The sequence below is a fragment of the Mobula birostris genome, chromosome 22 (genome assembly GCF_030028105.1).
Source record: "Mobula birostris isolate sMobBir1 chromosome 22, sMobBir1.hap1, whole genome shotgun sequence".
Classification (NCBI taxonomy): domain Eukaryota; kingdom Metazoa; phylum Chordata; class Chondrichthyes; order Myliobatiformes; family Myliobatidae; genus Mobula; species Mobula birostris.
The window spans coordinates 47,716,806-47,732,004 of NC_092391.1; the positions used below are offsets into that span (position 1 = coordinate 47,716,806).

General features: G+C 39.9%; 1 protein-coding gene across 4 annotated transcripts in view; it reads right to left on the reverse strand.

The window, feature by feature from the left end:
* Positions 1 to 205: 205 nt before the first annotated feature.
* LOC140186186 (dual specificity testis-specific protein kinase 2-like) overlaps positions 206 to 15,199 on the reverse strand; it is a 120,175-nt gene continuing 105,181 nt past the window's right edge. For all 4 annotated transcript variants that reach the window (XM_072240132.1, XM_072240130.1, XM_072240131.1 and 1 more), the window contains 3 exons: positions 12,053 to 12,136; positions 5,704 to 5,790; positions 206 to 4,079 (listed from right to left, as the gene is read on the reverse strand). In XM_072240132.1, the coding sequence (XP_072096233.1) occupies positions 3,978 to 4,079; positions 5,704 to 5,790; positions 12,053 to 12,136 (273 nt within the window). In that variant the 3' untranslated portion in view covers positions 206 to 3,977. The remainder of the gene's footprint in view (positions 4,080 to 5,703; positions 5,791 to 12,052; positions 12,137 to 15,199) is intronic.

Here is a 15,199-nt window from a genome sequence, read left to right on the forward strand (position 1 = left end):
TCAGTAAGGTAATCCTTCATTTCCAAACAAAAATGAGGAAGCGGGCATCTGGAAAAAGAACTTTCTAACAATGAAGACAGGACTCATCTGGAACATGGGCAACACTTGTCTGATCAGTGAACTCTCCATGTAAACTGGATATAAAAGTATCAAATACTTGAACCCATTCATTTTAGTGGTAAATAAAAAAAAAAGGAATCCAACACATCTTTCACTTGAACTTTATTGTTTTTAAACTATCTTTATACTGATGGGGTGAATGACCCCTTGTTGCCCTTGCCTAGAGCCGGTACTAGATTTTTAAAAAAGTAACAGAGGCTACAAAGTAATATCTGTCTTAACAAAATATACATTATCCAACATTTTCCAAAGAGAGCATCAAGAGCTCAGGTTTTCAAATGTAAGTCATATTTTAGCTTTTTTTAAAAAAAAAGTTGTTTGGACATGTTCAAATCTGCAAAACAGTTTTCTCAATATTCTAGCACCATCCAAAGCCAGCAGGTATTGATCAAGCCACCTTCTTTAATCAGTAAGCATCCATCAAATCTATACATGTCATCTGTCAATAAGTCTACTGTACATTATGTACAAAAATGCAGCATTCACTCAAAAGTATCAGAAACAACCTCGATAATCAACAAATGTAACACGGAAAGGAGAATAAAACAAAACCAGGTGAGAATAAATTCTTTAAAATAAGTAACATAAAAGCACATACAGATTTCTTGGCATACAGAAAGAACAAACGAGTTAAATACTCTTTTACAAAGAACTCTAGATAGCACAAAGAACATAGCACTTTAATGCTCATCAGTTCCTATTCTCTCCAACCACTTCCATGATTCAATCTCCAGGTCTTTCTGCTAGGTAATAAGGCATTTTATGCTTAGAAATGTTAAGCTGTTTTCTGATATTAAGGATATAGTAAGGAGCTTTATGGGTTTTAAGCCAGTCTCTGGTGGTTTTTAAGGCCTATACAGATTCCACATGTCAAAGAAACTCCCCATGTTAATTTTAGGCTTGCAGTTAAATATCCATTAAAGCTTAAAAGGATTGTGTTTTTTTTAAACTGGTATTGATTTCCTCTTTGAAGGAGCAGACAAAAGATATTCCCAAAGCCAGTGATGAACCAGCAGATGAAAGGGCAGAACATCAACTCAAAGTATCTTTGCAGAAGGCTTTTCCAAATTTCCACTCTAGCTTGGGGGATATAGTAGCCAGGTTTTATGAAGTTCCTAGGACCTCTCAATCTAACCATGGAATCACTACCATTGGCAAATGCAGCAGACATGCATGACCAGTGTGTTGGTCTACCATCTAGTACAACACATCGGACAATCCCCAGGCCAAAGTCTCAAACTAATAACTTAAACAAATCAGCTGCTTTTAAGTTTTGTTAGTTCAGCAAGGTCTAAAAATAGGTTCTGCCAGGTTTCACCCAACACTGTCAGCTAAGTCAGCCTGACCCAAAAGGAAACAATTCTATTTCACCTGGAGTTCAGCCTCAAAGTTAAATGTTAGGAGAAAATACTGCAATTAAGAAATATTTCCTGTCAGTGTTCATATTGTACCTTATAAGAGTCACGTACCAAACTATAAATCATATATTAAATACTTCAGATCTACTTTTACAATCAACATTGGGATATCTAAAAACATTTAATTTGCACTTGTTCTACGGCAGATAGCACAAGAGAGATAATTCAACATAATGTTAGATCACTGAGTTGCCGATGAAACTGGAGTATAACTTCTGTCCTTTACTTTCAACAGTTAGATTTGTAAGTAGTCAGTGATGAAAAATAATGCATTGGCATCCTGACTAATCCCAATAGAGACACTGATCCAAACCAACAACAGCAATGCTTTTAAGCCAATTAAAATGTTGTCAGGTGATTCAAAAATTTGGGGCATCAAACATGGCAGCAGGGCATTCAAAATCCATCTGTAATCTGTACAAAACCTTTATCACTTTGTTGAGGTATCTTGTAATGTGAACTTAACAGCCCCCAAGAAAGGCACAGGAAGTATTTTCAGCCTTCTTCAAGCAGCAATTGCTAGTCCAGTAAATGACATTTAAAACACTATCTGTCCTCATGTCCTCTCCTACTTCGTCTGCTTCACTCCAAGAGTCTAAAATAAGCCAGCTCCCACTCACACAACTGGTACCTAGTCTTTGTACCGCGACTGAGTGTTGGTATTTCTGGGTCATTCTGAAAGTGACTAATTACAACAGTTTCACAACAGCATCCGAGTTAAGCCTATACTGTCCTTGTCCAGCTCACACGTGCACATGTTCCAAACAGTCAGCATTGATAAGCCAAGGGTGGGAATCTCATTGTTCTTCATCCTTCTGAGCTCAAAGTTGCTGAAGACATTAGTACCATTTACTTAAAATGATTTGGCCCAAACCTGGAGAATTTACATGGCAGTACCTGATAATCAGTTTCCTTGCCAATATTTCCTCAACCAATATTAATTTTCAAAACAAGTATTCGGCTATTATCCTTCTGTTGTACACATTGGCCATCATTTATCACATAATGAAATATTGGCTGCAAAAGGCTTTGGGACTGGAGTGGGTCCTCAACTTCAGCAGATCACTGCCATTTTCAAAAGAACCATAACAGCGTATTTAGACAGCGAGAAAATAATCGATCACTTGACGTCAATGTTAATTGCGATAATTTATCAGCATGAATAATACTGACAATTAACACTGTCGGCCAATTAAATAAAAACTCATTTTTCCACGCAATTAGTTTCCAAAATATATGCATTACTGTGGGATAGTTAATTCTTATGCTACCAACTGTAGTATCACTAAGCAAAATAAAATGTCAGTATGATACACTAAGGAACTGTTCTTTCATTAAAAACCAGACACATTTCATCACAATGACGTGTCCTTTTGAAGAACACTGTAAAGTTTGTCTCAGGATTATTTTCTGTTTCTTATTCGCCTTCCAGGCACCATGTTATCCACTTCAGGTCATTTATACCAATAAAGACAAGGAGTTACTTGTTAAGGTTAATTCATTGTTAAACACAACACGAGATTCAAACATTGAATCCAATGAGCATTTGGCTATTCCAGGGACACGTTCCCAAAATTGGCTTTACTGAGCCTAAGTCTGAATCTCCAGGGAACTGAGAGATACACCCACTTGGGAATTCAAACCCACTGAAATTTTTCTATAATAAATTATCATGGATGAGGCACTTCCTTAGAGAACTACTGGATTTAAAGTTTAATGTGCCTTGGTGCACTAAAGATTACTGCTTAACCCTGGTAGAGACATTGTTTTGAGCAAAAACAAGTTTTCAGGAAATATTGTCCATGGAAAATTAATGCTGAATCATGCCACATATTCTGATTCTGGCTTGAAATTATTCAAAAACAGCTAGAGTATATTAAGTGCAATTTGATTAGAGTACATAGTGAGAAGTCTGCAGAGAAAATTCATTGACGTAAAGATTAGTCAGCTCTCAAAAGCTGTATTCTTTCCCAGAGCATTATAAAAGATGCACATTACAGCCCAGAAGGAATGCTGTGTTGAATATAAACACTTAGCTGCACAGCAACACATAATCCACATTTGTATTGGCAGTTTCCAACGAAAAAATGCCGGAGTTTGAATCATGTTGCAAATGCACTTATATGAAGATACTGGAATTTGGATTTCAGGTAATAATACAAAATCCACAATCGTATAATGTGCAACCACTTTATATCTCTCAACTTAGTTTCCAAAGAGGGAAGTGCTTAAGTCAGCAACATAATTCTCCAAAGTACAGATTCCTCCCCATAAGTATTAGTCAACTGATGTTGTGCATTTTCACTTAAATCTGAAAGCCAGTCCTTGCTGACAGTTCTCCAATTCCTGTAGATCACAAATCCTCTCTTACTAGTATGATGATAACAATGACTGCTATCACTCACACAAGTCCTTTGGCAGAGTTAAGCAATGATAGCTTCACACAGGCATCTGACGGTCTTTATTTGTTTCTAAGCTTTCAGCTACATCCTCCAGTTGGTCCAGTAACTCGGTAAATGATGGCCTCTTAAAGGCGTCAATCTATAGTGGAAGAAACAAATGGCATGGTCTGAATTTAACCAACACATCTTTACATTTCCTTTAAAGATACATCATCTTCAGCACTCCCTTAAGATCCAGCACAACTCACTTCCACTCCATTGCTGAAGGCATGCATGAATTACACATGTGCACACACACAAATGAGTAATGACCCACAAAAAGGCAACCCTGTTTAGAACTACCCAGGTATCCCAATGTCTAGCTAAAGGAGGCTGCATACACTAGTGCAACCCATTGGTGTACCAGTAATGAATTATAATTTTCTTTATGTACATTTCTAGTGTCTGAAAATTGTTTCACTTAAAGAATGAATAGATTAGAAACAGAGGAGATATGCCAGATAATCTTTATAAAACTCATGTTTATCTACTGTTTTACCTATTGCCATATTGGATTGAGCAGGACTGCATCCAATTTTATCAGAAACTAAGCAGGAGATAATGCAGCAAATCAGTAACATGAGAAAGTCTGCAGATACTGGAAATCCAAAACAACACACACAAAACCCTGAAGAAGGGTCTCAGCCCGAAACGCCAACTGTCACTATTCATTTCCATAGATGCTGCCTGACCTGCTGAGTTCCTCCAACATTTTGTGTGTTGCTCAGGAGATGATGCAGGTTGTTGTAAATTTTATGTGATATTCAGCTATAATACCTTCAATGAGGGTCCTTTACCTAACATTTAGACAAAAGCTTTATTTGAATTTTAATTCCATGTCCCATTCCCATTCTGATATGTCTATCCATGGCCTCCTCTACTGTCAAGATAAAGCCACATTCAGGTTGGAGGAAAACCACCTTATATTCTGTCTGGGTAGCCTCCAACCTGTTGGCATGAACATTGACTTCTCTAACTTCCGTTAATGCCCCTCTTTCCCTTCTTACCCCATCCCTTATTTATTACTTTTTCCTCTTTTTTTCTCTCTCTGTCCCTCTCACAAATACTCCTTGCCTGCTCTCCATCTTCCTCTGGCACCCCCCTCCCGCTTTCTTTCTCCCTAGGCCTCCCGTCCCATGATCCTCTCCCTTCTCCAGCCTTGTATCCCTTTTGCCAATCAACTTTCCAGCTCTTGGCTCCATCCCTCCCCCTCCTGTCTTCTCCTATCATTTCTGATCTCTCCCTCGCCCTCCCATTTTCAAATCTCTTACTATCTCTTCTTTCAGTTAGTCCTGATGAAGGGTCTCGGCCCAAAACGTCGACTGTACTTCTTCCTATAGATGCTGCCTGGCCTGCTGCATTCCACCAGCATTTTGTGTGTGTTGCTCCCTTATATGAACCTATTTGGCTTGAAGTTACGCACTAGATGACTGTAGAGGGCCCAACCTACTTATTGAAGCTGCCCCAACAATATATCCAACTGCATGTTCATCTTTTTTTCGCCCACGACATTAATCAAGCTGTCAAGAATATTTTTCAGTAAGCTTTAGAGTTTTTCTGGGAAACTATTTGCTACAAAAAAGGACTATTTTTCAGATGTGGTTCCTACTTTTGTCAGCCTTGGTCAGGAAGCAGTACAAAACTTACTCTGCAGTAGTGCTGACATGTTTGAGATCAGTGCAACTGGTTTTCAGAGATGCTGAGAAATCAAAAATAATACACACCCTGCAACAGTTAAAAGTTACTTCCAGCACCCGTTTTGGACAGCCATTCACCATTTCCTCAAATGCTTCAGCATTCAACCCATAATCCTAGAAAACAAAACAAATCAAAAAGCACAATTATTTAATTGCATTGGAATTAATAATCAATTTAAGCCATTTATATGTGCATGTATATCAACGTTCAAATGTCTCTGACAATGATTTTAAACTGTTTCATTGGTTTTCTCAGACCTTTATCAAGTTGTTTAGTATAAATATCTGTGTTTTACAGCAGGGGTCCCCAACCTTTTTTGCACCGCGGACTGGTTTAATATTGACGATATTCTCGCTGACCGGCCAACCGGGGTGGGGAGGGGGGGGCGCGGGGTGTTAAGGTAGGGTTAAACTCACCTCAACATGTCTTTTACAGTTAGGGTTGCCAACTTTCTCACTCCCAAATAAGGGACAAAAGTAGCAGTCAAATCCTGACGAAGGGTCCTGGCCCGAAATGTCAACTGTACCTCTTCCTATAGATGCTGTCTGGCCTGCTGCGTTCACCAGCAGTTTTTGTGTGTGTGTTGACGAGACACTTGTGTTTACCCCAAGAAAGACTACCATGACCATGAAGCCTTGTACGAGCTCCTGTGTGTGCATGCATGTACGTGCTGATTTCCCCCCCCCCCCCCACAGATCGGTTTTGGCTTAATCTTCCTGACTACACTGTACATGCATTGTTTCTACTTTATATAGGCAGTGTATTTATCATATCATTAATGCTTTTACTATAGGTTAGAATTATCTTAGGTTTTATATGTTATTTGTTATGATTTGGTAGGTTATTTTTTGGGTCTGGGAACGCCCCAAAATTTTTTCCATATAAATGAATGGTAATTGCTTCTTCGCTTTATTCCATTTCAGCACGAAAGGTTTCCTAGGAACGCTCTACCTTAGTGGGGGAAATACGGGACAAGGGCGGTCCCGTATGGGACAAACCAATTTAGCCCAATATACGGGATGAGCCGGCAAATACGGGACAGTTGGCAACCCTATGTTCAAGTTCAACAGTGCGTGACAGGGAATGAGGAAAGGTGCAGCTGACTCATATCATTTCCTCACGGCCCGGTGGTTGGGGACGGCTGTTTTACAGTACTCATAATTCTACTGATTGAATGTTATTGATAAAAATTATACAAAATAAACATTGCATTGTAATTTCTTATTTGTTGTAATAATGCAAACTCACCGCTGCTCCGTCCTGATGCCCTAGGCATCACTACTCCTCTTGGCGTCACCCTTCTGAATGCCACAGAGCTTCACAGCACAGAAAATAAACCCTTCGGTCACCATATACACATATTCTAACCCTTTTGCTTCTCTGCACTAATCCCATCTGTCCACATTAGGTCTGTATCCTTCCATGCCTTGCCTGCTCAAGTGCCTTTCTAAACGTTGCTTAAACAGTGATTTTATTTGCTCGGTGGCAAATTCCAGTTTATTAAGTCATAGTCATACTTTATTGATCCTGGGGGGAATTGGTTTTCGTTACAGTTGCACCATAAATAATAAATAGTAATAGAACCATAAATAGTTAAATAGTAATATGTAAATTATGCCAGTAAATTATGAAATAAGTCCAGGGCCAGCCTATTGGCTCAGGGTGTCTGACCCTCCAAGGGAGGAGTTGTAAAGTTTGATGGCCACAGGCAGGAATGACTTCCTATGACGCTCTGTGCTGCATCTCGGTGGAATGAGCCTCTGGCTGAACGTACTCCTGTGCCCACCCAGTACATTATGTAGTGGATGGGAGACATTGACCAAGATGGCATGCAACTTGGACAGCATCCTCTTTTCAGACACCATCGTGAGAGAGTCCAGTTCCATTCCCACAACATCACTGGCCTTACAAATGAGTTTGTTGATTCTGTTGGTGTCTGCCACCCTCAGCCTGCTCCCCCAGCACACAACAGCAAACATGATCGCACTGGCCACCACAGACTCGTAGAACATCCTCAGCATCGTCCGGCAGATGTTAAAGGACCTCAGTCTCCTCAGGAAATAGAGACGTCTCTGACCCTTCTTGTAGACAGCCTCAGTGTTCTTTGACCAGTCCAGTTTATTGTCAATTCATATCCCAAGGTATTTGTAATCTATCTATTACATATATTAACTATCATCTATAAAGAATACTACTAGCTTCCAATCTCCTTTCACCTCAAAACTTTGCCCTCTTGTTTTTGATATCCATAAAATGAGAAAAGAAATTGACTATCCCTATCCAAACCTCTTATTATTTTATATACCTCGACCAGGATGCCTCTCAGTCTCCAACACTCCAGGGAAAACGTACCTGGTCCATTCAATTTCTCTCCATATCTAAAGTCCTTCTGTCCTGGCAAGGTTCTGGTGTATTTTCTGCACACTCTCCAGCACAACCACATATTTCCTGTAATGTGGTGAACAGAACTCCACATAACTTTCCAAGTGCAGCCAAACCGGCATTGTGTAAAGTGGAAACATAATGTTCTATATTTTATATTCTTGTCCCAACAAAGGCAAACACATCCTTCACCACTCTATTGACCTCGGTGCTGACTTCAAGGAAATTATGGAATACAACTCCAAGATCGCTTTGATTATCAACATTCCTTAGTATATCACCATTCACTACACATGCCCTACCCCAAAATGACTTCCCAAAATCCATCATTTTGCACTTGTTGGGTGTGAATTCCAACTGCCATTACTTCACCCAATGCTGTCCGATCTATATTCTGCTGTGGCCTTAACACTCTTCCTTACTTTGACACCAACAATCTTTCTGTTACCTGCAAACTAAATCACACTTCCCAGATTTACATTCATGTCACTGAGTCCCAGCACCGATCCTTTCAGTACACTGCTGATTATATGCTTCCAATCAGAAAAGCATTCCTCCCTCACTACCACCTGCTTGTCATCACCAAGCCAATTTTGGATTCTATTGTATTTAACTACCTCCTCAAAGATCTCAAGCACCATAACCTCCTGGACCAGCCTACCAAGCGGAATATTGTCAGGTGTCTAGCTAAAGTCCATAGAAAGAATGGCAACTGCCCTGCCTTCAATTTTAGATACCTCCTCAAAAAACTAATTCAGATCACTTTGAGATCTGTTTTTACTTTGTCACAAAAGAGTCCTTATCTGTTGATCAGTGTCAAAAAAGCCAAATTAAATCCAGTGATTCAATACTGTAAAACAATAAAACATGAAAACTTCCAAGGGGGGAACGAATGCTTTTTATAGGCACTGTATATCATGGTGTTTTACCTATCACCTCCAAAGCTATTTGACCTATACAACTGGTAAATCAATACGCTGATTTAAGAAAAATTCAAATACTCAATGATTTTGCCTCTTTAGTCTGGTACAGGTGTGAACACACAAGTTGAAGTTAAGAACCCAATTCCTCTTTAGTTCTGATTTCCTGAGCATCCCCAATTTTAATTGCTTCACTACTGCAGGACACAGCTTCTGCTCATAGGTAAGGTTGGGATGACATAGGCCCTGGAATTCCCTGCTTTGCATCTCCCTCTCCCATTTTAAGATGCTCTTATTAAACTACTACTTTGACCAACTATTAGTCTTCATGCCTTTGGTAATGTTACATGTTTGATGACCATTTCATGAAACGCCTTCGGAGATCAAAAAGTATTCCTGTTGAAAAGGTGCAACATTCAAAAAAAAAAGATTTAACAATGGGAGAATGCACAACACTTATTTGAATTGATTTATTTAAATCTTACATCCAGCCCACGATGTGGGGGAGTAAAAATCTTTGTGCTATGATTCCATCCCAATGTACAGACCCGTGAATTTGTAAGTCTAATGGCTTGTAGAAAGAAGCTGTCCCATAGCCTGTTGGTCCTGGCTTTATTGCTGTGGTACCGTTTGCCAGACGGAAACAGCTGAACCAGTTTATGGTTGTGGTGACTGGTGTCCTCAATGATCTTCCAGCACTCCTTTCTGCACCTGCTGCTGTAAATGCCCTCAATGGAGGGAAGTTCACATCCACAGATGCGCTGGGCTGTCTGGACCACTCTCTACAGGGCTCAGTGCAGTTCCTGTACCAGGTGGTGATACAGCCAGTCAGGATGCTCTCAATGGTGCCCCTGTAGAAGGTCTGAGGATTTGAGGGATCATGTCAAACTTATTCAGTCGCCTGCGGTTTTTTTTGCCACACAGACTGTGTGCACAGTCCAGGTGAAATCTTCGGTGATGTGATATGGAACTACTCACCCTCTCAACTGCAGACCCATTGATATTGAAGTTGATATTATTTCTCTTAACTGATCTTATTATGAAAATATCATAATATTAAATGAACTTGCATGGAGTTTAAGTAAGGGAATCAACATGTGTCTAATTGACTAGTTGAATTAGGAGCTCCTCACTGGGCCAGCCACAGTACATTGGCATGGAGATTCCTTCCCTTATTTAGCATCAAGTTGTCATCATCTTTCCATGACTATTTACTGTGTACGGATAGAACAGAAACAGTGAAAAACAATAATAAGCATTTGCAAGATCTTCAATGGAAGCGCTCTGGCTCAGTAATTTACACATGAACAGCAGGGCCATGTGAACCAGAGAGCCTTCTCATCCCAAAGCTCAGCTGAGCCGGCTGATCTCACAGAAGATCGGTGGTTCTCTTAATCTGCTGTCTGCACCACTGTTGCTTTCACTGCTGACCGGGCTGAATCAAAACTGTCATCGCACCGTTTCAACAATAGCACCCTGGTAGCTTCTGGAGGGCGGACATGTAAAGGAACCATTCAGCCTGGACTCAATGACTAAAGTAGTAATGAAAGGAAATGCTAATATTGCTTTTATTTTTCCAAGTCTTTTTATTTCTCCTGACTTGTTCCACAGGAAATGAAATTTAATTGATTTTCATTGTTTATATTAAATAGATGCATATATATTATATTCAAGTACCCTTCATATGCCTACTTACAGAGCATTTTCCAATTCACTGTTCTGATTCCACCTCGACACGTTTCCCATATTAAGATCAACCTCCATCATTTATTTGACAGCATTCACTCGCAAGATTCAAACCAAAATCAGTTCAGCTATAAACTGCAACAAGTGCATTTATCACTCACCCCACCCTCACCAATTCACTCACTTATATCAGTGGGAGCTACAGCAAGTCGTCCTATTGAAAAACATAATATCTGGGGCTGTTAGAATCATTTAAGGAAGGGATTTCAACTAAAGGCTGATGCTGAAGGCTGAGAAGCTGCAGTGGAAGCTATACAAAAAGATATTCCACTGATGCGTTGATGCAACATTGCGAAGTTTGGTTTACGTCAGTAATATACATTTACCATCCCCAGTAAGGTGACAGGATACACTTTAAATCTAGAGGAAAGATCTTTGCATGCCTGCTGTGTGGCAGAGCACCAGAGGTGTGAAGATGCCTGTGAAAGTAGCTGCAGTACACTGCTAAACTCAGAAAGCATATTCAGGAAGGAAACAAGATTTAAAAAAAAATGTGAGTTTTAATTTCACAATTCATCCAGTCTCAAAGAGGAGATTTTCATTATTCAAAACAAGACTGTTGAACCACTATGCTGTCGCAATGATCAATTCAGGGGCCTTGTCGTCCGGCGTAGGCGATCATGTCTCTCCATCCATCACGGTCCCTGACCCTCCGAATTGTAGCTGTTGCCTCCCCTGTTTCTAACCATGATGTTATTCCGTCTATCATTTTCATTCTCTGTCTGCCTCTGCTTCTTTCTCCTTCCAGCTTTCCAGATGTAACTCAATGTTCTAATGTCTCTCTTCGCATGATGTGTCCAAAGAATTTGATTGTTGTTTTCTGATTTTTTTTTTACATAAGTAACATACGTTTTGTTTTTGTTCTCTGTAGAACTTCTTCGTTGGTTATCCTGTCCATGTATGATATGCACAGCATTCTACTGAGGAACCACATCTCTGCTGCATTGATTCTTTTTCTCATTGCACTTGTGATGCCAATCCCAAATGCATGATCAAATACTCTGGAGCCAATTCCATCCCACTGAACGACTTATTTTATTTGCAGATACAATATGGTAACAGGCCTTTCCAGCCCAACAAGTCCATGCCACCCTATTGTACCACGCGACCAATTAACCTACTAACCCACACGTCTTTGAGTGTGAGAGGAAACCAGAGTAGCCAGGGGAAACCCACGTGGCCACAGAGAGAACGTACAAACTCTTTACGGACAGCAGTGAAACTGAAACTGGAACTGGGTTGCCTGGCTGCAATAGTGTTAGGCAAACCGACTTCAGTTATTGCTTAGATTCTTTGGCCCTGCTGTTAGCAACTCAGTTACACCTACCTGTGTTCTGGGTAGAATTTCAGGATCAGCTGGAACTCTGCCAAGTATCTCACATAATACTATACCAAAGGAAAAAACGTCAACCTGTAAAATATGCAATGGTTAAAAACAATCAGCACAATGCTCAATTTGATCCCCGTCATTAACATGCTTTTACAAACAATCAAGTTTGTAGATAAATCAGACCATGGCATTTATAGCATTCAGAAATGCAACATTGCATGATAGATCAATCAAATGCAGGATTATCGAACAAAAAACCTGGGTAAAGGCTATTAGATGAATCATTCTGAACATACACAGTGCCTTTAAAAAGTATTTAGCCGCCATAACTATTTTCACATTTTATTGTCTCATTTTCTAAATTTAAAATATATTGAAATAGGATTTTGGAGCTAATTTACAAAACATTGTGGATCATGTCAAGTCAAAAGAAAAATTCCAAAACCTGTCAACAATTTACTGAAGATTAAAAACCAAAATTGTGAGGCTGAAAAAATATTTGTCCCCTTTGTTATTACTACGCTAACTTTCCTCAGGTGCAATACTATATATTACCCCGCCAACTTACCCAATTTGTTGATGTAGAAAATTGGAGGATCACCTGAATAAATATTCCCCCTCTCTGTAAGATTTAAACAGACATTTTCAACAGACCAAATCAAAATGAAGACAAAACATTATTTAAGACAAATCAGGGAAATGATAATAGAGAAGTTCCAATCTTGAGAAGGGTACAAGCTCACCTCAGAGCTCAGTGCAGCCAATTGGAAACAAAAGTGGAAACAATATGAAACCACAGGCACATTGCCTAGGTCAGGCAGGCCCTCTAAACTTAGTCATTGGAGAAGAATGGTACTTATAAGAGAGGCTACTATGACACCAGCTGTCACTCTGAGTGAGCTACAGAAAATAGGTTGAGGTTCATGGCTCCACAATCTCCAAGGTCTTACACAAAAAGGGTATTTATGGAAGAGTGGCAAGGAAGAAGCCCTAGCTAAAAAAAAAAGCATATCCTTGCCTATAAAGACTTTGCAAAGTGTCACTTAGAAAAAACTGTAAAGAAGTGGAAGTAAGTCTTGTGGTCAGAAGAAACCAATGTTGAGTCCAAAAAGTTCCACTTTAAACGGTGTATATTCTATAAATCAAATACTGCACATCAGCCAGGTAACACCATCCCTACTGTAAAGTATGGTGGAGGGTAGCATCGTGCTACGAGGATGCTTTGCAGCAGCAGGGACTTAAAATCTGGTCAGGATTGATGGGAAGATAAATGCTGCTAAATAGGGGCTCCACTGTGCAAAAGAAGCATGTGATTCACAAATAAAAACTCTCAGCTAAATTGATCAAAATCCCTGGTTGTAATACTCATTTATGTGAACAAAGGGTTGGGGGCTGAATACTTTTACAAGGCACTGTATATTCCTCATCCAAGTACTGTAATGTAATCCAAGGTTTTGTGCTGGAATGGAACCTCCTTAGATTTCCCATTATGTCTCTACTGTTCCTGTTGCGGACTATGTGGTTAGAATACAATAACATTGAAAATGTCCAAAAACTTCTTCCAAGAGATCTGTGTTAGTTTGTATTGATAATGAGTCAATTCTGCCTGGACCTGAAAATGCAACTTGAAGAAAGTCAATGCTCTATCCTTCCATGCCAATGACTTCCCAATATTTAAGAACTTATTAAATGCCTATGTGATCTATAGCAAGATAAATAAAATCCACTCGAGTGGGACATAAAGAAAATGCATCAAAATAATAAAAGTAACATTTTTTATGTCTTTGCATGGTACTGTTGCCATAAAGTACAACTTTCATGACATAGCAGTATTTAGAATCAAAACCACTGCATGCTCCTTTGGAACAAGAGCAATCCGTTCAATCCCAAGACCACGTTTTGCAAATCCATGTTGAGCTGCACCTTAACTGATGAAACTGGAGGTGGTTGTGGTTATAAGGCCGCTTATGGTTGCTCCGTTATTCAATAGGGCCAAGGCTTGATCTGATTATTGGCTTCAATAATTTCCTACTGGATCTCCATGACCTTTGATATACATTTGTCTGTCTCAGCCTTAAATGCTAATACTCTCTGCATAAATTGTGTAATAGTCAAAGAATTTCTATCATTTTCTGTTTTTATTTTTTTCTTATTAAGAAGCTCATCTGCCCTTACTCGATGTAGCCTATATATGATTCTAGATGCTCTAATGTCAGTGGCTCAAACTGACTGTGTAAAGCTTTGGTTCCCCTACCTAGATAGAATATAATTGCATTGGTGACAGTTCAAATAATATACAGCAGGACATTCCCAGAAATTAGCCTATCAGAGGCCATAGAGCTTGGTTTTTGTTCCTGTGTGTTCATGTAACCTTATTCAAACAAATAAGATCCTAACGGAAAATGCCAGGATAGATGGTGAGATGTTTTCAGTAGCAGAAAAGTTATGAAGAAGGCGACATAGTTACAAGAAGAGGGGTATAAAGCTGAGGTCCATAGAAATTTCTTCTCTCAGGGTATGGTCCTCCAAGAGGACCACAATCTTGTGGTTTGGAGACTTACGTGCCTCAACAACCCGGAGAGCTAAGTTGGCTGGAGTCAGAGCTTTATGCTTTGGCTCTTGGTAGGGTCAATCGTGCTAAACAGGGCAAAGGGTGGAGACCAGACTAATAGTGGTCCACTGGTCCTCTGGGTTCAGGGGGTCAGCTCAGGACTAACAACCCCGGCTGGTAAAACAAAAGTGTTATGGAAACAGCAATGAAGAATCCTTCTACAACCGAGAGTGACGGCATTCCTGTGTCCACCTGGGCCTTGCGTGACTGACGGTAGTGAAAACTGAAGAATCTACTGACATGATGAAGGAAGCCCTGAACACTGCCAGAGATGGAGGATCAATCAGCAGTATGGTGAATCTCTGGAATTCTCTGGCCCAGATGGTGAGTGGGGCAAATCATTAGACTCAAAAAATACAACTGGACAAATATTTGTAAGGTTGAAGAACTGAGGCCTGTGAACATGAAGAGCAGTCCAGGATAGCACAGATCAGCCATGAATACGTTGAATAGCGAGGCACTCTCAAGGGGTCTGGTGGCCTCCCTCCTGCTTCTGTTTTGTAATCACAACTAGCTGGTCTGTTCTGAAGAAA